General features: G+C 44.9%; 1 protein-coding gene across 1 annotated transcript; it reads left to right on the top strand.

Moving 5' to 3' along the window:
- The first annotated feature begins 15,869 nt into the window (after positions 1 to 15,869).
- Positions 15,870 to 22,455, top strand: LOC127314396 (actin-related protein 3). Its single transcript, XM_051344860.2, has 10 exons — positions 15,870 to 16,200; positions 17,111 to 17,345; positions 17,435 to 17,689; positions 18,382 to 18,528; positions 20,046 to 20,138; positions 20,487 to 20,606; positions 21,286 to 21,396; positions 21,492 to 21,617; positions 21,769 to 21,861; positions 22,095 to 22,455. Exons 1-10 carry the CDS (start codon positions 16,154 to 16,156, stop codon positions 22,173 to 22,175), a joined length of 1,308 nt encoding a protein of 435 aa, XP_051200820.1. The 5' UTR covers positions 15,870 to 16,153; the 3' UTR covers positions 22,176 to 22,455.
- The last annotated feature ends 1,045 nt before the right edge of the window (positions 22,456 to 23,500 follow it).

A 23,500-nucleotide genomic window follows, 5' to 3' on the forward strand; every position in this document is an offset into this window, starting at 1 on the left:
ACACATGTGTTCTTAGCTTTTAATTTTCATGGCGAAGGTTGAAACTGCTTCGTTAATTGTTATATGGTTGGAAACGGGAAATGCTACATGTAGTAATTGGTATGATGTCTTGAATAACTTGATACTTGGCAATTGTTGTGCTCATGTTTAAGCTCTTGCATCATATACCTTGCACCTATTAATGAAGAAATACATAGAGCTTGCTAAAATTTGGTTTGCATAATTGGTCTCTCTAAGGTCTAGATAATTTCTAGTAAAGAGTTTGAACAACAAGGAAGACGGTGTAGAGTCTTATAATGTTTACAATATGTCTTTTATGTGAGTTTTGCTGCACCGGTTCATCCTTGTGTTTGTTTCAAATAACCTTGCTAGCCTAAGCCTTGTATCGAGAGGGAATACTTCTCATGCATCCAAAATCCTTGAGCCAACCACTATGCCATTTGTGTCCACCATACCTACCTACTACATGGTATTTCTCCGCCATTCCAAAGTAAATTGCTTGAGTGCTACCTTTAAATTTCCATCATCCGCCTTTGCAATATATAGCTCATGGGACAAAATAGCCTTAAAAACTATTGTGGTATTGAATATGTACTTATGCACTTTATCTCTTATTAAGTTGCTTGTTGTGTGATAACCATGTTTCTGGGGACGCCATCAACTCTTTGTTGAATACCATGTGAGTTTCTATGCATGTTCGTCTTGTCTGAAGTAAGGGCGGTTTTCACAATCAAATGGTTTGAGTATGCATACTGTTAGAGAAGAACATTGGGCCGCTAACTAAAGCCATGTATCATGGTGGAAGTTTCAGTTTGGACATAAAACCTCAATCTCTTATGAGAATATTAACTGTTGTTGAATGCTTAAGCATTAAAAGAGGAGTCCATTATCTGTTGTCTATGTTGTCCCGGTATGGGTGTCTAAGTTGAAGAATGATCAAAAGCGAGAAATCCAATGCGAACTTTCTCCTTAGACCCTTGTACAAAGTGCATAGAGGTACCCCTTTGTGACACTTGGTTGAAACATATGTTATGCAATGATAATCCGTGTTAATCCGAGCTAATTAGGACAAGGTGCGGGCACTACTAGTATACTATGCATGAGGCTTGCAACTTGTAAGATATAATTTACATAATACATATGCTTTATTACTACCGTTGACAAAATTGTTCCATGTTTTCAAAATAAAAGCTCTAGCACAAATATAGCAATCGATGCTTTCCTCTTTGAAGGACCTTTCTTTTACTTTTATGTTGAGTCAGTTCACCTATTTCTCTCCACCTCAAGAAGCAAACACTTGTGTGAACTGTGCATTGATTCCTACATACTTGCATATTGCACTTGTTATATTACTTTACATTGACACTATCCATGAGATATACATGTTATAAGTTGAAAGCAACCGCTGAAACTTAATCTTCCTTTGTGTTGCTTCAATACCTTTACTTTTATTTATTGCTTTATGAGTTAACTCTTATGCAAGACTTATTGATGCTTGTCTTGAAGTACTATTCATGAAAAGTCTTTGCTTTATGATTCATTTGTTTCCTCATGTCATTACCATTGTTTTGATCGCTGCATTCATTACATATGCTTACAATAGTATGATCAAGGTTATGATGGCATGTCACTCCAGAAATTATCTTTGTTATCGTTTACCTGCTCGGGACGAGAAGGAACTAAGCTTCGGGATGCTGATACGTCTCCGACGTATCGATAATTTCTTATGTTCCATGCCACATTATTGATGATATCTACATGTTTTATGCATACTTTATGTCATTATTATGCGTTTTCCGGAACTAACCTATTGACGAGATGCCGAAGTGCCAGTTCCTGTTTTCTGCTGTTTTTGGTTTCAGAAATCCTAGTAAGGAAATATTCTCGGAATTGGACGAAATCAACGCCCAGGGTCCTATTTTTCCACGAAGCTTCCAGAAGTCCGAAGGGGAAACGAAGTGGGGCCACGAGGTGGGGACACAGTAGGGCGGCGCGGCCCAAGCCCTGGCCGCGCCGGCCTAGTGTGTGGCCCCACCAGGACTCCACCGACCTTGCCCTTCCGCCTACTTAAAGCCTCCGTCGCGAAAACCCTATTACGTTCGACGAAACCAGAGAAAACCTTCCAGAGCCGCCGCCATCGCGAAGCCAAGATCTGGGGGACAGGAGTCTCTGTTCCGGCACGCCGCCGGGACGGGGAAGTGCCCCCGGAAGGCTTCTCCATCGACACCACCGCCATCTTCATCAACGCTGCTGTCTCCCATGAGGAGGGAGTAGTTCTCCATCGAGGCTCGGGGCTGTACCGGTAGCTATGTGGTTCATCTCTCTCCTATGTACTTCAATACAATAATCTCATGAGCTGCCTTACATGATTGAGATTCATATGATGATGCTTGTAATCTAGATGTCATTATGCTAGTCAAGTGGGTTTTACTTATGTGATCTCCGGAGACTCCTTGTCCCACGTGTGTAAATGTGACAGTGTGTGCACCGTGTGGGTCTCTTAGGCTATATTTCACAGAATACTTATTCACTGTTATGAATGGCATAGTGAAGTGCTTATTTATATCTCTTTATGATTGCAATGTGTTTTGTATCACAATTTATCTGTGTGCTACTCTAGTGATGTTATTAAAGTAGTTTATTCCTCCTGCACGGTGTAATGGTGATAGTGTGTGCATCGTGTAGTACTTGGCGTAGGCTATGATTGTGATCTCTTGTAGATTATGAAGTTAACTATTGCTATGATAGTATTGATGTGATCTATTCCTCCTTTCGTAGTGTGAAGGTGACAGTGTGCATGCTATGTTAGTACTTGGTTTGGTTATATTGATATGTTATGCACTCTAAGGTTATTTAAATATGAACATTGAATATTGTGGAGCTTGTTAACTCCGGCATTGAGGGTTCGTGTAATCCTACACAGTTAGTGGTGTTCATCATCCAACAAGAGGGTGTAGAGTCTAGCATCTATCTATTTATTCTGTTATGTGATCAATGTTGAGAGTGTCCACTAGTGAAAGTATGATCCCTAGGCCTTGTTCCTAAATACTGCAATCATCGCTTGTTTACTGTTTTACTGCTTGTTTACTTCCTGCAATATTACTACCATCAACTGCACGCCAGCAAGCACTTTTCTGGCGCCGTACTACTGCTCATATTCATTCATACCACTTGTATTTCACTATCTCTTCGCCGAACTAGTGCACCTATTAGGTGTGTTGGGGACACAAGAGACTTCTTGCTTTGTGGTTGCAGGGTTGCATGAGAGGGATATCTTTGACCTCTTCCTCCCTGAGTTCGATAAACCTTGGGTGATCCACTTAAGGGAAACTTGCTGCTGTTCTACAAACCTCTGCTCTTGGAGGCCCAACACTGTCTACAAGAATAGAAGCACCCGTAGACATCAGAATCCTGTAAGCTGACACGAGACATCGGTTCACAGACAAGCGGGGAGAGCGATTTACCCAGGTTCGGGGCCCTCGATGAGGTAAAACCCTTACGTCCTGCCTGTCTGATCTTGATTATGAGAATATTGGGTTACAATGGGGTGCCGAAGGGTTCGGCTGAGATCTCGTCGAGAGGCTAAGTCCTGCGGCGACCTAGCTCTAGACTTCTGGTGGCTAAGATTGTACGTGTCCCTCGGCAGCCCCTCTCCTGGCCTTTATATAGGAGGCCAAGTCTCAAGAGGTCTAACCGAGTACGACTAGATTTTACAATAGTTCTATCTCTAAACCTTCCTTGTTCGGCTCCTTCCTTGTCTTGCCCGTCAAGGAATCTTCCGCTTCGCTATCCAATTGGCCCGCCTTGTTATCGAATACCTTCATGGGCCTCCAGCTAGATCGTATAGGGTAGGGCAATGTCGGTTACCCGAAGGGTTATGCCCACGTCAACGTAGTTTTCGGCACACCTAGCAACTTCAGGAAGGAGAAAATCGAGTTTGAAGTAGTCGACTGGGAATCTCAGTACCATGCCATCCTCGGCAGACCTGCATTTGCCAAATTCATGGCAGTTCCCCATTACGCGTACTTGAAGCTAAAGATGCCAGGCAATAATGGGACAGCGATAACAATCCATGGAAGCTTCTCCTGCTCAGACAACTGCGATAGGGATTTCCAAAAGATCGCCTCGAAGTTCGGGGCTAGGGAAGAACTTAATGCAATCAATGCCATCACGGACCACGTGAAGCCACCAGCCGATAATCGAAACGTAAGATCCGATGAGCTTGACGTTATGAAGGAGGCAAAGAAGCAGCAGGTGCACCCCTCTGACCCGAAGAAGACAGTTTTTACTTCGGCAGACCTTACTGTCGCATAGGAAAGCACGCTCATCGAGTTCCTCCGTGAGCGCTGGGAAATATTTGCATGGGAGCCATCCGACATGCCTGGTATTCCCAGGGAACTCGCTGAGCACGCCCTCAATGTTGACCCAAAAGCCAAACCAGTACAACAGTTGATGCGCCGGTTCTCTGAGCCGAAGAGAAAAGCAATCGGTGAAGAAGTTAGTCGACTCCGTAAAGCAGGATTCATTCGGGAGCTCAAGGAGGCCGAGTGGGTGGCCAATCCCGTCATGGTGCCGAAGAAAGACACAACCGCTCTTCGCATGTGTATCGATTACACAAGTCTTAACAAGCATTGCCCTAAGGATCACTTCCCGCTGCCCCGTATTGATCAGATAGTCAACTCCATAGCAGGATGTGATCGTCTCTCTTTCCTCGATGCATACTCCGGGTATAACCAGATCAAGCTCAAGAAGGAAGACCAAGAGTTAACCGCGTTCATCACCCTGCACGGCGTCTTTTGCTACAACGTCATGACTTTCGGCTTGAAAAACGCAGGGGCAACCTATCAGCGGTGCATGCAAGCCTGTCTCGGAGAGCAGATTGGAAGAAATATTGAAGTTTACATTGATGATATTGTGGTAAAGATGAAGCACGCCGCCACTCTCATTGACGACTTGCGGGAAACCTTTGACAACCTCGATAGATATAAAATCAAGCTGAACCCGAAGAAATGTTTCTTCGGGGTGCCAGGAGGACAAGTACTTGGATACTTCATCTCAGCTAGAGGAATAGAGGCCAACCCCTTAAACATCAAAGCTATTCTCGACATGGAGCCGCCAAAGAATTTGCATCAAGTGCAGCAATTGGCAGGACGACTGGCAGCACTCAGCAGATTCATTGCCAAGCTGGGAGACAAAGCTTTGCCCTTCTATAGCCTGATGAAGAAGTCAGAAAAATTCGAGTGGACGGACGAGGCACAGGAATCCTTTGATAACCTGAGGAAGATCTTGTCGACGTCTTCAGTACTCGTAACCCCACGCGAAAAGGAAACATTGCTCATGTACATAGCGGCCACGGTGCAAGTCTTCAGCAACGTTCTAGTTGTTGAACGAGAGGAGGCAGGAAGAGTTCACGGCGTACAGAGGCCCATTTACTACCTCAACGAAGTACTCACGCCAGCAAAACAGAGGTACCCTCATCACCAGAAGCTAGCATATGCGGTATGGAGAACGGCTCGCAAGCTGCGTCATTATTTCACGGAGCACCCGATCATTGTCGTAAGCGAGGCACCATTGAAGAATATACTCACTAACCCAGAAGCTACGGGTCGAGTGTCTCAATGGGCCATCGAGATAGCGCCACACGACATAACCTACGTCAACCGGACGGCGATTAAATCTCAAGTCCTCCCAGATTTTGTGGCAGACTGGATCCAGTCACAAACATCGGCAGCACCCGACATGTCTGGTTCGTGGACAATGTATTTTGACGGATCTAAGCGGAGTACAAGCGCAGGTGCAGGGGTGATACTGATATCGCCACAGGGGGACAAGATGAGGTACATCCTACGTATGAATTTCTCCCTGTCGACAAATAATGAAGCAGAATATGAAGCGTTGTTGCACGGAATGAAGATGGCGAAGGCATGTGGAGCAACTCGCCTGGAGACCTATGGAGACTCGAACCTGGTGGTGCAACAGTCGATGAATTTATGTGATGCGGTTAGCGACAACATGATAGCCTACCGTCAACTATACCAGAATATGGAAGCCAAGTTTGAATGGTGTGAACTTAAGCATATCGGTAGAGCCAACAACGAGGAAGCCGACGCCCTGGCAAACATTGGATCCACGTGTTCCCCCATTCCAGATGGGGTATTTTACGAAGTTATCAGTCAGCGATCGATAAAGGAGAAAGCATCGGCACCTCCAAAATCATCGGTTGACGATTCAGAGACTATCTCGCAACAAAATGTCGAAGAATCCCCGTCTCGACCTACAGAACAGGTCCTCCTCCTCGAACCCCTGTGGACCAAACCCTTTCTAGCATACCTGATAGAGCAGCAACTACCGGAGGATCCGGTGGAAGCCAGGAGAATTGTGAGACGGTCAAAAGCCTTCACCGTGGTAAACAGAGAACTCTACAAGCGTAGTATCTCTGGCATTTTTCAAAGGTGCATCGCCATCGATGACGGAAAGGCTCTGCTACGTGAGATACATGAAGGAACCTGCGGGCACCATGCAAGCAGCAGGGCCCTTGTGGCGAAAGATTTCAGAGCAGGATTTTACTGGCCAACGGCAGCATCGGACGCACGGGACCTGGTCATGAAATGCGACCCTTGCCAGCGTTTTGCACCAAGACCTCACGCTCCCGCAACAGATCTGATGACGATACCACTTGCGTGGCCCTTCACGCAGTGGGGACTCGACCAGGTTGGGCCATTGTCGAGGTCATCGCCTGGGGATCACACGTATCTACTCGTTGCAGTCGACAAGTTTACCAAATGGATCGAGGCCGTACCTGATCGAAATCAGAAAGCCGAAACCGCTGTCCAGTTCTTCAAAGGAATAACTTGTCGATTTGGCATGCCTCACAGTATCGTCACAGACAACGGAACCAATTTTGACTCCAAAAAGTTCCGGAAGTTTTGCAACGACGGTGCCATCAAGCTAAAATTCGCATCGGTGGCACATCCCCAGACAAACGGCCAGGTCGAAAGGATCAATGGTCTCATCGGAGACGGCCTCAAAAAACGCCTTACGGGCGCAGCTGGAGCTTGGGTCGAAGAATTACCATCTGTGCTTTGGAGTTTGCGTACTACACCCAATAGATCAACCCAGTACACCCCGTTCTTCTTGGTATACGGAGCCGAAGCAGTTTTGCCAGCCGATGTTCGATTCGAAGCCCCTCGGGTGACCGCGTACACGGAAGCTACCTCCAACAACGCGCTGCAGGATGCTGTGGATCTCCTTGACGAAGCTCGGGATATTGCCTTGGCGAGAACAACGGTGTATCAGCAGGCGTTAAGAAATTATCATAGTCGACGAATACGCAATCGAAGCTTCAATGTTGGAGATATGGTATTGCGACTGAAGCAGGAGAGACCCTCTAAGCTCGAATCTCCATGGGAGGGGCCGTTCATCATCACTAAAGTGATACCAGGAGGAGCTTATCGGCTCAAGAATCCAACTTCGGGAAAAGACGTTGAAAACCCATGAAACGTTGCACATTTGCGACGGTTTTATGCATAGGATATAATTATCCCCCTCCTGTTATTCGGCAGCTCTCAAGCTTGCCTTATGTTATGAATAAAATTCTGATCAGGTTTCCTACCTTTATTGTTCCAAGCCTCATCATCGGAACAAATTGTCCGGGGCACTTGTCATTGGCTCTTATTCCCATCGGGAGCGCTGGCCATAAACACGCTCGCACAGTGTCGTTAATTAAATACTCCCATCGGGAGCTAAGGTTAATGACACACAACAATCCATCCAAGCCTCGAGAAAATACGCGAGTGCTGCAGTCGATGGACTTACTATCACAAACAAGGCTCAAACCGGTGCACCGCGTGACGAAGCCAAGCGCCTAAATCGCTCGATTATTCGACGGGTGTCGCTCTTACAGAACTTACATATCGACTCTGCAATAAACTTGCAATTACAACGGAGTCGTCGGGTGAGCAGGTTGACTTGATCACTCAGCCGCCCCCGACACAAAATTATCAATCGAATTAACAAATTCACCAAAAGTACATGATGTACGAAACACAAATTAAACTTATATAAGATTATCCCTTGCAGGTACAAGGTCATTACATATATATGCATAAATTCATGGCAGGTTTCTCTGGTCCTCTCGGGCCTTCAGATCCCTCTCAATACCTGTTTCCATCTAGGAGATGATAGTATACGTAGGATTTCTAGCGATATCATAATACTGGTCTAAACTCCTATTGGTGTTTGCTATGGCCTCCAAATCTAAGGTCGGATGACACGCTAACACTGAAGCAAGGGCAAGTTCAGCGCCGGTCAGGAGCTCTTTCCGCACCAATAGTCGAATCCTTTCAGGGGTCTTGAATCGAGTGAATAAAGCAGATAAAGTTTCGGGTGCTTCATCCAGAGGAAACAATGTTCTCCAGACCATCGAGAGATGGGCATGAAACTTGTCAAAGTAGTAGTGCACCTTCTCTGCTCGATGTTTGAATTTGGCCACGGCAACAGCCTTCGGTCGATGGGAGCACAACTCATGCTTCGGGTGAGCAACATCGGTCATCACTTCGATCTTTTCTTGGATCCTCTTGTTTTCCTCTGATTCGTCAGAAGCTACGACTGTCGAGAGGCAAAAATCAGCTAAAGAATATTCAAGCTTCGATAAAAATCGGCAGATGGATAGACACTTACAGCTCAAGATTTCAGTAGCAACACGGAGACGGTTGAGGGCGTGTTGTTCAATTGCAGTGGCGATCTCGCTCTTTCTTTTCACCAACACTGCCATCACGCGAAGGGTGGTAATGTCTTTATTCAATCGAGATATTTGATCACGTAAACGACGAACAAGATCAGATTCATCGCTAGTCGAAGGATTTAAAGAAGGATCGGCACGAGAAGAAGACGGAGGAATCTGCAGCACAATTCTTAGCTCAGAATAGCGACGATAAAAACTCCCATCGGGAGCGCAGGAGCATATATATTACATTCAAAAGGATGTTGTTGCTGATAACAAAGCCAGAATAAAACATGGTTGGGTTAAACTATATCAGGCCTTAATTACAACTGACAGAGCAAGCATTCGTTCAAGGAAGAGCTGATGATGAGCCAGGGTAGCTTCAGGCGCAGTTTTGGTCTTCGCCTCGTCAACCAGCTTGAGGAGTTGATTGGCACATGTTACTGCCGATTGCTTGAAGGGATCAAGATTGATTAGGCAACTGTTGTCATCTACAGGCGATGCCTTAGACAACTTCTCTAGCTCAGAGCCCAGCCCATGACCCATTAGCAGCTGGAAAGTAAGTACTGCTCCAAACAAATGGGAACGACGCTTTAGTACCTCCACAAGCTCAGAAGGGTCGACGAGGAAAGCGTCTGCCATCTCGCCAAGAATCTTGTCCTGCTTCATCTTCGGGAAGATCATCGAGAATAACCTCGACAGTGCTCCCTTGGTTCTTTGCAACAGTCCAAGAACTTGGACATTAGACTCAGTAGCGAGCGACAAGGCGTCGGACACGGAATCCTCCCGAAGCTTGCGGGCCCGATTGATGGTTATATCGGCAGCGCCTGGAAGAAGATAGATAAGCAACTTGAAGGAAATAACTGGGAAAATAACATGCACCGAGGAGCTTACCCAATAAGCTGGCAATGGATTCACGGAGGACGCCTTCTTTTTCATCAGCTGCGGCTGCAGCCTCGCGTCTAGCATCTTGCTCATCCTTCATCTTTTGCTTCAACTTCTTCAGTTCATCCTTCAGCGAGATGTTCTCATTCTGAACATAGGCTGCAAGCCTGTTGGCTTCCAGCACCTGATCAGCCGAAGTCTTGATGGTCTTCCGAAGATGAGCATTTTCAGACTCTAGGCGAGTGAATTGGTCAGCAAAATCTGCCACAGCGTCAACTGCGGCATAAATTGGCTGCAAGGCAAAGGTCAAGAAACCTCAGTCGGATATGGGAATAAGAAGATAAACCACTTACATGGTCACGGGCAGCCGATGGAACAGGAGCATTGCCAGGAGGGATAACGTTCGACACTGGGATCTTCTCCAAGGCCGTCCTTGAGGGCGGCGTTGGTTTGGCAGGCGAAGGATTTGACTCCTTGGCTGACTCAGACTTCCCAGAGAATAACTTAGCCCTCTTTGCAAGAGGAACATCGTCATTGTCGTCGGAACTACTTGAAAAGCAAGGATGATCAGCATACAGAATTAAGAAGGAAAGTTACGAAGAGAAAAATAGATGCTTACAGGTCCAGGTCATCCTCGACAGCAAAAAAGCCTGCCGAACTTCTCACAGCAGGGGGAGGCGACGCGGTTTCATCGGCATCATTATCTTGTCCGCTAGGACTCGATTCAGCCGTTGTGATGAGGTCTTCGTTTATCCTCTTGCACCGCCTACTCCTGGTCAGAGCATCATCCTCGGGAGCTTCATCCTCCTGGACGTCGCTGTCCTCAAGAATATGTTGGGCATCCTCAGTCTCCTCGGAGTCATCATCATCATCCTCCGGTTCCACGCCACTTTCGGGTGTGGGAGGATAACATTGAGCCACGGTGGAGGCCTGTCGAGAGGAGAAAAATTGGTGAGAAATCGAAGATCAGCACAATGATAATAAAAAAAGAGAACACAGTAACGGGCTACCTCAGCCGGAAGATGCTTGAGATCATATGGAGAGCGGGCAGAGGTCAGGACAATGACGTCCTTCATGCTATAGCAGGTGAGACGCCGTACTTCGTCGTGAAGATCTTCATCCGACAGATCAGCAGAGCTTACCCTCGACGTGCCTTCCTTCCCGGTGTACATCCACAACTGGTGGGGCCGGGAGATTAGTGGCTGCACCCGACGTTTCAGGAACACTGAAAATGCCTCGGTGCCGCACATCGTCAAGCCTCCCGCATTCTTCAAGTCAACAACTTGCTCGAACAGCTTGTCGGCTACAACGCTTTCGGCAGGAGATAGGGTGTTCCGCCAAGATTTCTTCGGCTGAGCCACCAAAACATCTTTGAACGGAGGAAGGTTGGAGCGCCACCCAGAAGCTGGAGTGTCTCGTAGATAGAACCATTTGTGGCGCCAGCCCTGGACGGATTCTTTCATAGGAAAGTTGAAGTAATCAACTTCCTTTATGACAACGAAACCAACGCCACAAACGACGGGAGGGCCATTGTTGTCGTTGTGACGCTTGACATAGAAGATTTTCCTCCAAAGACCCAGTGGGGATCAATGCCGAGGAAAGCCTCGCAGACGGTGATAAAGATGCAGAGATGGAGAATGGAATTTGGGGTCAGCTCCCAGAGCTGGATCCCATAGAAGAAAAGGAGAGAACGAAGAAATTCGTGGGCAGGAAGAGAAAGCCCACGGAATAGAAAGGCGACGAACATAACAGTGAAGCCCTTCGGGGGCTTTGGGCGAGAAGCAACACCTGGAAGACGGATGTCGTCATCGGACGGGGAGATGAGGCCGAGGGTGCGCAGCTTGTTCACCTCGCGGTTGGAAATGGTGGAGGCGCCCCAATCGCGGCTAACCTTGGATGCGCCTGAGGCGCTGGCGCTCTTCTTCTTGCCCATAGTGCTCGAAGGTCTTGAGAGAACGGGGATAAAAAGAAATGCTGGGGAAGAAGATGAGCAGTGCAGAAGCGTAAAAGTGAAAACAACGGGAAGGCTCCCTATTTATGCCACGAGATTGATGGAAAATCATGGCCATAACTCCAAAGACATCGTGGGAGATGGGCGAGATCTGTTCGTACACGTGTCGCTCCGGAGGAGAACGGAACCGGCGGCCCATTATTCCCACGATGTGCAAAAACCGAGGAGGCGCCTCGGTCAAAGCGCATGCACAGGTCATTTCCTAAACACTGCCCGTGCAGAACTGGGGTGGGCCCGTTAGTTCACGTCTTGTCAATCAAAACCGCAGCAGTGATTGCGTCATCGGTGACGTCGTGAAGCCCGCCGAAAGCATCCGAAGAAAAACGAAAAATCATCGGATGGTCAACTTGAGTCTACGCACGGATCGCGAGCATCCGCGCCTAGACTCGGAGGCTACTCCCATCGGGAGCGCTGGACGCGCACCCGATAAACATGAACTCGAAGATATTCCTGTGAAGTAATATTTGAAGAAAAGGATGGAATGCTCAGCTCGAGTCTGCACCCGGTCGCAAGCGCCCGTGCCCAGACTCGGGGGCTACTCCCATCGGGAGCGCTGGACGCGCACCCGATAAAACTTTTTTACACTCCAGGATCATGCCCGGGGACTTGATTCTGTGTAGGGTAACGATGTTTTGCCATCGGCAGTTAACCAGCAAAGCTGGGCACGTTACTCAATATCCTTTACGCGTTCAAACCTTACTGAAAATACAAGCTTCGATACAAATGTATCGGGTGACCTATGAAGACCTGTAGGAAACTTCGGCAGAAGAAGATGTTCGAGTAGCACAACTTGAGTCTACGCACGGATCGCAAGCATCCACACCTAGACTCGGGGGCTACTCCCATCGGGAGCGCTGGACGCGCACCCGATAGAAGAAAATGATGTTGTTACAAGGTGAACAAAAACAATCAAGGGTGAAGAACGTTCGGTGGAGGCATGCTTTAGTCTCTACCCGAAAAAATCTTCGGCTAGACACTCGGGGACTACTGACGTGGGCATTACCCTTCGGGTAACCGACATTGCCCTATCCTGTACGGCCCAACTGGAGGCCCGTGAAGATACCCGATGGCAAGGTGGGCCACTAGGGCGGTGCTGGAAAGGATTCCTTGAAGAACAAGACGAAGAGGAGCCGAACAAGGAAAGTTTAGCGCTGGGTCTTTTGTAAACCTAGTCGTACCCGGACAGATCTCTTGAGACCTGGCCTCCTATATAAGGGCCAGGAGAGGGGCTGCCGAGAGACACAATCAATCTTAGCAACTTTAGCCACCATAAGTCTAGAGCTAGGTCGCCGTGGCACTTAGCCTCTCGACGAGATCACAGCCGAAACCTTCGGCACCCCATTGTAACCGAATATTTTCATAATCAAAGATCAGACAGGCAGGACGTAGGGGTTTTACCTCATCGAGGGCCCCGAACCTGGGTAAATTGCTCTCCCCGCTTGTCTGTTAACCAATGTCTCGTGTCAGCCTACAGGATTCCATCAACCCTAAGCCCCAATCGGAGGGCATTGCCGAGGAGTACCCTCGACAAGTGGGATATTGTCCATCCCGATGACGGATAGATATACTCTGGGCCCTCTTGGTGGAATGTCGTCTAATTAGCTTGCAAGCATATGAATGGTTCATAAGAGATGACATACCACGGTACGAGTAAAGAGTACTTGTCGGAGACGAGGTTGAACGAGGTATAGAGATACCGATGATCAAACCTCGGACAAGTAAAATATCGCGTGACAAATTGAATCGGTATCGTATGTAAATGGTTCAATCGATCACTAAGTTATCGTTGAATATGTGGGAGCCATTATGGATCTCCAGATCCCACTATTGGTTATTGGTCGGAGAGAAGTCTCAACCATGTCTGCATAGTTCACGAACCGTAGGGTGACACAGTTAAGGTTTGATGTCGTTTAAGTAGATATGGAATTTGGAATGGAGTTCGAAGTTTTGTTCGGAGTCTCGGATGGGATCCATGACATCACGAGGAGGTCCGGAATGGTCCGGAGAATAAGATTCATATATAGGAAGTCACTTTCTAAGTTTGAAAATGATCCGGTGCATTTATGGAAGGTTCTAGAAGGTTCTAGAAAAGTCCGGAAGAAATCACCATGGAAAGGTGGAGTCCCGGCCTAGCTTGGTCGGCCAGCCTAAGGGAGGAGGAGTCCCAGGTGGACTCCACCATAGGGGGCCGGCCACCCCACCAAGGAAAGGGAGGAGTCCCACCCCAAGTAGGATTCGTCCATATGGCAGTTTTGAGTTGGGGTCTTACTCGCAGACTTTGAGACAAACTCTTGGGGGTTCCTCCTATATAATGAGGGACAAGGGGAGGGGGCCGGCCACACCAAAGCCACCTTGGCCGCACCCCATAGAGGCCGGCGCCCCCCTCTCCCCAAACCCTAGCCGCCCTCCTCCTCCACCTCTCCCGCATACACTTTGGCGAAGCCCTGCCGGAGATCTCCACCACGACCGCCACCACGCCGTCGTGCTGCCGGGATTCCGAGGAGAATCTACTACTTCCGCTGCCCGCTGGAACGGGGAGAAGGACGTCTTCATCAACACCGAACGTGTGACCGAGTACGGAGGTGCTGGACGACTGTGGCACCGTTAAGATCTTCTACGCGCTTTTGAAAGCGGCAAGTGATCATCTTCTGCAACAACGAGATCTAATCTCGTAGGCTTTGGAAATCTTCAAGGGTTAGTCTCGTGATCTTCTCGTTGCTACCATCTTCTAGATTGCATCTTGGCTTGGTTTTCGTTCTTGCGGTAGGAATTTTTTTGTTTTCTATGCTACGAATCCCATCACCGTTGGGGTAAGGAAACGTTTGGACTTCTATAGATCTCGATTCTTTTGGCAGTCTGACGAAAACAAAATAAAATACCGGCTTACAAAATGGAACATTGTTTGTAGACCCAAAGATCAAGGGGGATTAGGTATTGAGGTTCTTGAAATCAAAAACAGATGTTTATTGAGTAAATGGCTTTTTAAACTCCTTAATGAAGACGGGATGTGACAGGAATTGCTACATAATAAATACTTAAGACAGAAGACATTATCGGAGGTTCAAGCGAGACCTATTGACCCCCCTTTCTGGAAAGGTCTTATGGAGGTCAAACATGAGTTTTTTTCTAGGTTTTTTTTTCAAAGTGGGTAATGGTTTGAGTATCCGCTTCTGGGAAGAAGTTGCACAGGTGCTAGGCCAATCACCACTGAATATTACGTTTCGTAGAGTGTTAAATGGTAATAAATGGACTTCATGGTTGCAATTATGTCGTAGACTCATGGCAGTACAGTTGAATAAAGAAGATGATCATTTTGTTTGGAATTTGACATCAAATGGTTTGTTTACAGTGAAGTCGATGTATGAAGATCTTATGTGTGACCATACCCCCTTTCTGAGAAAATATCTATGGAAGGTTAAAATTCCGCTAAAAATTAAAATTTTCATGTGGTTCCTGAGTAACAAGGTGTTGTTAACTAAGGACAATCTAGCTAAACGTTATTGGAATGAGTGTACAAAATGTGTCTTCGGTGGGGAACAGGAGACCATTTAACACCTTTTTATTGAGTGCCCTTTAGCTAAGCTCTTATGGCGTATGGTTAATTTTACTTATGATCTTTCACCTCCCACCAATATTACTAATATGTTTGGTAATTGGTTAAATAGAGTAGATAGACAATCTAAGGTTTATATTCGAATTGGGGTTTCTGCTTTATGTTGGTCTATTTGGAGGATCAGGAATGATATAATTTTTAATAAAAAACTCTCTTTTCATTTCTTGCAGGTTGTCCATATGGTTTCCCATTGGGTCGAGCTTTGGGCCCTACTCTCTCCGGAGGGGCAGCGGATGCCATGGTTTCTGGATGCACACGGTTCCTGATGGTCGCTAAGGATATCTTGTGCCAGGCTGGTTGGCGACATACTAGACGGCTATGTTGATGTGTAGTCACAATATGTGTTTTTTTCGATGGTTGAATTTTGTATTAATCATTGGTGATGCGTGAGTTGTAAACAATACTACTTTTGAACCTATTTCTAATAAATGGCCATGTTCATCATAATGATGCAGAAGCCGAGAAACCCTATTTTGAAAAAAGAAAGAAAAAGAGGACGGGTATCTTTGCATCCGAACCCCAACTTTTGTGCTCCTTGTGGTGTGGTTTGTTTGGTTGGATCCACAAGTGCAGCAAGTGCGGACCCAACCTACACCTACTAGTGCGCCTCCATCTCCGACCACGCCACGGCAAGACAACCGAGGAGGACCAAGCTTCCCTGCGACTCGCCTTCCCGCTTCCGTCGTCAACCAAATCAACCACCCCATTCGCCACCACCGCCCACCGGCACCGGACGCGCCCCCCTCCTCCCCGGAGCTCTCCACCCCGCCCCAACCCCGCTGCGCGCGGATCGATCCCCCCACCGGCCGCGGCACCGATTCGCCCGAGCGATCGGGGCAGCCCTCGCCCGCCCATGCTTCCCCGGGCGGCCGCGGACGAGATATGAGCCGGCGCGGAACCGCCGCCGCCGCCGCCCTCCTAGATGGACCCCTCCGATCGCCCCGCCGTCGTCTTCGACAACGGCACAGGGTAAAACTCCCAATCCCTCCGCCCGACCCCGCTCGCGTGATTCGCGTCTGCGCCTGCATCAGTAGCTAGGTTTTACTCCTTTTTTGTTCTCTCCCGTTTGTGCGGGCGCAGGAAGGCGAGTGCGTCTTCCTGGTGTTCCCACTGACCGCGGTAGGTGGTGAAATGGTAGTAGGTCGGATCGGGCTGCCGATTGGCTTGGGAACAAATGTGCTTCGTGACTTCGTGTCATGCGACCTCGCTCCTTAATTGGGAGGCAACATTCACAGTAGTAGCTTGAGTGATCTAGAGTGCGATGAACCTGAACCTATAATACAAACGACGCTCATTGACAGGCGTTATTAGAGAAAAAGAGTACTATGATGTACCTAGGTAGTAATAACTATTCAAAAGTGGGTTTATGGACTTACTACTACAGCTATCTTATTTTCATCGTTACTTGAACTAGGTATCGGTCCATTCAGTGCCGGTAATGCAGTATTTGTCTGTTTAATGCTGGATCTATCAACTCAACATCCAGAGATATTACCCATTTGATGTGCGATTCTTTTGTTCGACAAACGAAACTGTTTCTACCTTTTGGGATTATCTTTGTCGAAAAAAACCTTTTGAGATTATATCTGTAATGTTGTTCAAGTGCTTTATCTTAAAATTATCGTTGCTGTTAGACTGTAGTCTACTAGGAAGTACTATAGCGTGTCTTATCTGATGTATTATGTGTATTATTACATGCAAATGAAAGCGATAGAAGGCAGGAAATAACTGCCCACACCCAAATGTCTCTCTTGAACTTGGATTGTGTTGATTTCTCCAAAGCTGCTCGGCTATTTCAAAAGCATGCCCCTTGCAAATATTTGCTCTCTTAAGGCCATCGCCATGTTTCCTTACATAATTTGTGTGTTTCTATGTGTAGGTATAGCAAACTTGGGTTTGCTGGTAATTCTGAACCAACTTTCACCATCCCTACCGTAGTAGCTGTCAATGAATCTTTCTTGGACCAATCAGAGCAGTGCAGCAGTGCAAATTGGTTAGCACAGTACAATGCAGGTGTCATGGCTGACCTTGATTTCTTTATCGGGGACGAGGCTCTTTCGCATTTCAAATCTAGTGGCCTGTACAGTTCAAGAAGCCCAATTCATCATGGTCAGGTATGCATATATACATTTTCATTCGTTATTACACTGTCCTTCGTTTGTGCAATATGCCACCATGTCATGTCCCTATCCCTGCTTTCCAGGTTAATGATTGGGATACAATGGAGAGATTCTGGCAGCAATCCATTTTCAATTATCTACGCTGCAATCCTGAGGAACACTATTTCCTTCTTACAGATAGTCCTGTCAGTACGCCTGAAAGTCGTGAATGTATGGGTGAAATAATGTTTGAGACCTTTAATGTCCCTGGTCTATATATTTCTGTCCAATCTGTGCTCAGCCTCTCTGCTGGATTTGCGTATCTGAAAAGTCTTTCTGAAGAGGAGTCGGATTCTGAGGTTGGTCTTGAATCACCTCCTTTCATGCTTATGTTTATCAAGTATGGTTATCAACATGTGGACTTCATCTTTTTCACTGGAACACACTGCCTTGTGAACGATTGAACAGATTGCCAATGTAAAATCCTCGTATTAGTCTCGTACCGATATTAAGATAAATTCCCATTTCACAAATTTAGTAGTAGTACATAGTTCCTTGCATGTTCTGACAAAATCGCAGTTCATTTTTGGGTTAACATTACACATGCATACCTGTTGCTTGCCAGCCCTTGGAAATTCTATACCACTTTGGACATATATTTTGCTATTCCCTTTTCGTAAGTATGAACTGTGGAGTTTGAGCGTAAATATAACCTGAAATAAATGAAACCATTTTGTGGCAATCATAAAATTACTGCTATTTTTTTATCACTTGCTGGTGGCCATAGTGAGCGCTTATTAACTTACTGCCAGCTAAAATTTGTTTTTACTGGGAATTCGTATTGTGAAGCTCTGCAAAGATATTTTTGTTATTTATTGTGTTCTAGGCATAAATAGCAGCAAAGAAGATGCAAAATCACATACAACTGTAAACTCAATGCTTATTTAAACTCTAGGAGAAATGCACATTGATGAAGTAGTCTCATCTAAACAACAAGTGTTCTGGCAAGATATAACAGTTCTCATTAAATTTGACCAATATATTTTGTCAGTCTGATATGACAGGTGTAGTAGTTGACATTGGGGATGGAGCCCCACATATTGTGCCAGTTGTTAACGGCTATGTAATTGGGAGCAGCATAAAGTCTTTTCCTCTATCTGGAAGTGATGTAACTCAGTTTGTTCTGCAGCTCTTACAGGTATTTAATTTTCTTCCCACGTTTTGTAGGGTTACATTAAGGTGTCAAAGTTCTTTTGCTGTTCATAAATAGGTTCTGTATCTAGCAGTGGTATATTGTAAGTACTCCCTCTGTTTGGTTTTATAAGACGTTTAAGGTCTTTTGAAGGTTCATTCGCATTTGTGTGTATCTAGTCTATTTTTAGTGTGTGGATTCACTCCTTCTGATTTGTATCTAGTCTACTTTAAAAGTGTCTAAAACATCTTATATTATGTACGGAGGGAGTACATTAGTAGAAGCGAGTTTGTGCAGTATTTTACTAAACCAGAACAGTTGAATAGCAATTTACTAAATTATAAATTTGAGTGTTAGATGCAAGTAGGCCACCATTAGGGTACCCTGTACTCACTTTACTCATTGGAAAAGTTAGGTTCAATTTTTTGAAGAGGGTAGAGGGTGCCCTAATGTTGACGCAGTTGCATCTATATTTCGGTGGTATGGAGTTACCTACAGAATTGAATTTTATCGCTAGAAGTTTTTATTTGTAGGATTGCTTTACCCTAACAAGAGATCATCACTTATTTTGTAGGTACTTCAGTAAATATTCCTTACGTTATAATATTTGTTTGGATAGTTCAACGATAGTGATAATTGGATAACACTACAAGTTGGTCAACAATTTCAAAATGATTCTTAATCAGTTAAATAATTTCATGGATTAGCTTTGTGAAGCCTCCTGATCAATATTCACGTTAGTGGATAGGCCCTCGATCGGTTGTGCATTATTGCTTGTCATTCTGACGTTAGTTTTGCGCTTGCCTGAACGGATGGTTTGATTGATCAGCTTGGAAGAATTTCCATTCCTTTTGTAAGGATATCTGAGGTTCCAGTCTCCCCAATATTTTGCCTGCAGACCTTACATGATCCACAAGAAATTAATTTTGTTAACATGATCTATCATGAAGCATTGCTATTTGTTATTTGAACCACACGAATATAGAAAAAATTGAACCATAGCTATTTACTAGTGCTACCGTAGTATTTGAGTGGCCTGTTAATCTAAATTATAATTTAATGAATACTGATTGAATGAAAATACATACTTTAAGATGGAAAATTGGAATTTGCTTGTTGCCATCTGGGTAAGAACTCCATTTTGCTGCAGGACCACAACATGTCATCTGCCTTCAATATTTAGTTGTGGTCCATTCTGCAGAAGCTAGCAAAACATGATATTCTGTCCAATCACAAATGTTTGTCGATATTGGATTTGGCCTAGTCAGACATTTTAAAATTTGACCATCTCTATGAATATGAAGATATCAGTAGATCCATTATGAAAATATACTCAAGCAACATGTATTAATATAAATCGGCGGTCGAAGTTTCATCTTGAATACCCTGGGTCCCCAAAACAGCATATACTGGTGATCAGAGGCAGTGGATTTCTGCACGTACATGACTGCTTCTATGATTATTAAGACTTGTATTATGATAAAAAATGTTGTTAGTACTTACTACCATCTTGCAATATGCAGGAAAGAGGTGAGCTTCTTCCACCTGATGATGCTTTGGATATAGCTCGTAGGGTGAAAGAAACGTATTGCTATACTTCCTCAGACATTGTCAAGGTATTGTGTTGCTTAGAACTAATGTCTTGATTTTATGTGTTTTGTCCTTTACTGCCCAATGATCACAAGTATATTATTCAGTGGAATAGTTGAGACTTAAATTTTCCCCATGTAAGCCAAAATTTAAAATATATTCTCTCTGCAGAAATTACTATTGAAATGTGTTTATTTTGTCATGGAACTGGTTTACATGCTGCATATATTTTCTTGTGTTACTTTAATAATGACTAACACCTACCTTTTGGGCTTTTCTTTTGCAATGCCAACTCATTTATGCATTCATTTCTGTATGAATTCATGTGTTCACAAATATGATATGGGGTTATTGATCGAACTCTACAACTTCAGGAGTTCAAGAAACTTGACAGCAAGCCTAGTAAATATGTCAAACAATGGTCCGCAGTCAAACCAAAGACTGGGGTTCCGTACACATTTGACATTGGATATGAGCGTTTTCTTGGACCAGAGGTTTGTCCGTGCTCAGTATTTTTATACTTATCCATTGTACTTCTTTTGGTTTACACTATTGGATTAAAACTACATAGTATGATGGAACATTTATGGTTACTTGAAGAAATCATTTCACTCTTTAAGATCTTCAGTAATAAGGAAAACAATGGGGGTTTAAATGTGTGAAAGTGCTAATATGATGGTTCACATGTTAAGCTCTTGTCAGCAGGCATCAGAGCAATGGATGCTGTTGTTTGTTTAAACTTGAAGGCTGCAGTGCCTTATGTACTTATAGAATCATCTGACTGGAAGACAGGTTGACTAATATATTGGGAACTGGGATCATGTTTCGGTTATTCATAAATACTCCCTCCGTTCCATTTTATAGGACATTTGGCAACCAATTAAGCCTGCCTTATAAAACGGGAACAGAGGAACTAAACAATAAGTAGCTCAGGATTGTTCCAGGGCTATGGTTTAGCATTGGTATAGGTAGGTTATGAAATATTCTAGAAGCTCTAAAGAAATCCAGGTGTTAATAACTCCATGTTTGTTTCCCTGTGAGCTTAATGTTGTTGGTTGTTACATGTTTTATTAGAAGAAAGAGGTGACAGTTTCCATGTGCACTTGCTCTTGAAAACTTGACACAAGAAGAGTAGTTGGAATCAGGTGTAATTCTGTAATTACACTAATGCAGATCTTCTTCCATCCTGAGATGTACTCTGCTGATTTCTCCACTCCTTTACCTGAACTGATTGATAGCTGTGTTCAATCTGCACCAATTGACACGAGGAGAGCTTTGTATAAGGTGCTTTCTTTGAGCTCTGCAGACATCTAAGAATAAGCCAATAAGGAGTGACATGCTGACAATGTGATACTGTATGAAATCTGTACTATTTGCAGAATATTGTATTATCTGGTGGAACTACCATGTTTAAAGACTTCCACAAGAGACTCCAAAATAATATAAAGAAGATAGTAGATGATCGTGTTGCTGCAACTAATGCCCGTCATCATGTGGAAGTGAAAGTAAGTACAGCAATGCTTGGTTCTCTATTAATGGCATGAATAGTTGGTTTTTTCTATATCTGTTCATATTTCAATGTAAGCCTGCTGTAATCAATAGTCTACATGTGACTGATTATGTGTATGTTTCATTTGTCTATTATTGTGATGTCAGCCTGTTGAGGTCAACGTGGTCACCCATCCTATACAGAGCTATGCAGTTTGGTTCGGGGGTTCAGTAGCTGCATCTAGCCCTGAATTTTTCGAGGTACCTGTCACTTGACACTTCATTTCACATGCAGAAGTGGGTAACCGTGCGTATATTTCTGCTATATTAACTGTTACATGTCGGTAAAAAGCCAAGGTTCAGTTGGAAGTCATTCAGTTCGTGTTACTACTGATGGTGCTGTTTTTAATTGGGCTATTCATTCAATCATACTTATTGTCCACATGAATAAATTGATATGCATGGAATTAAGTGTTTTATCTGTTCTCATCCAGTCCTGCCACACGAAGGAAGAGTATGAGGAACATGGAGCAAGCATCTGCCGAACAAGCACCGTTTTCAAAGGGATGTACTGAAGTTTTGACATACTTTTTTTTTGTAGCGCTACTAGGTTTTTCCAAATAGAATAGAGTCAAAATTGATTCTTCATTTAGCATCATTGGGGCCATTAGATTGGTAGCTCAATATGTAGCTCTCTGTTCTGTAACCCATGTTGTGTATAGCCAGCACTCTCCCCGTTCCAGGTGCATATTTCTAGCCAATTTTCGTGGTACACACATTTTCCCCCATTGTTCAGATAGACTGGCTGAAAGAGTTTTGCTATGTATGGCGCAGTGTCCTGACTGCTGAGCACTATAGGTTTTTCTTTGGCTACGGAGACCTTCTTTCACTGCTTGATTGGAATGCTAGAAGTAATTGGATTTTTTTTTTTTGAACATAGAGATTTTATTAAAATCAGCAGCACTTTACAGAAAGCAGCTTGAAAGGATTCATGCTTAGATCAGAGAGGATATCTCTGCCTGGACAAAGACCTACATCCTGACATAGGCATCTTGATAGCTACAGACGTAGAGTTAATTCTTGATGGGCAGATGCAGCGGGCGGAGATATGGCTGCGATATGCAGCTGTTTGAAATGGCGGTTATTATCCACCTGTATATAAATACCAATTCCAGTAGGAGCTTGTTGAGCATTTTCATCTATCTTCCATGCCGCATCACAGAAAATTGAGCAAGGCCTGTGTCTCCATGATGGTAGGGTGAAGGTGCTGCAGTTGATCCTCGCACAGGCTCAGCCCTGGTTTGCGTGCGGCAACATTCCTACCAGATTACTTCCCTGCAAAATGGCGTTAAAGGCAGTAAACACCTGGGCGGGGTTTCGGAATTTTCTGCCAAAAAGGGTATCATTTGTTGCTTTCCAAAGACACCACAAAAAAGTATATAGATTTGTAGTATTTATCCGTGGGTTGTCAGAGGAAAGCAAAGCATTGATCATGTCAGTAATAGAGAGTTGTGAGCTGCAGCAAGTAACTCTGTTTTAATAAAGGGTTAATTAGATATATGCCAAGAATTGCAGAACCATGCAGCTTTAGAAAAAGGACAAAGAAAGAGCATGTGCATCTTATCTTCCATACCTCCACACCTAGAGCAATATTCATCTATATGTTTGGAAAATCTGCTTGCTCGCTTACCAGTGGGGAGAGCCATACGAAGAAGTCTCCAAGCAAACGTTTGCACATGAGGCTATCTCTTTGCGCCACCAAACCTGGTTGAGCAAATGATTTGTTGTGGAATAACCTTGGGCTGCTGATTTGGAGGGAGAGCGAGGTTGTTGAAGCAGTGCTTGTACGCACGCACTCTTGGAGGACCAAGTACTTGCAGGGGTTCGCTTCCAAACTAAC

Source organism: Lolium perenne, chromosome 7, assembly GCF_019359855.2.
Source record: "Lolium perenne isolate Kyuss_39 chromosome 7, Kyuss_2.0, whole genome shotgun sequence".
Taxonomy (NCBI): domain Eukaryota; kingdom Viridiplantae; phylum Streptophyta; class Magnoliopsida; order Poales; family Poaceae; genus Lolium; species Lolium perenne.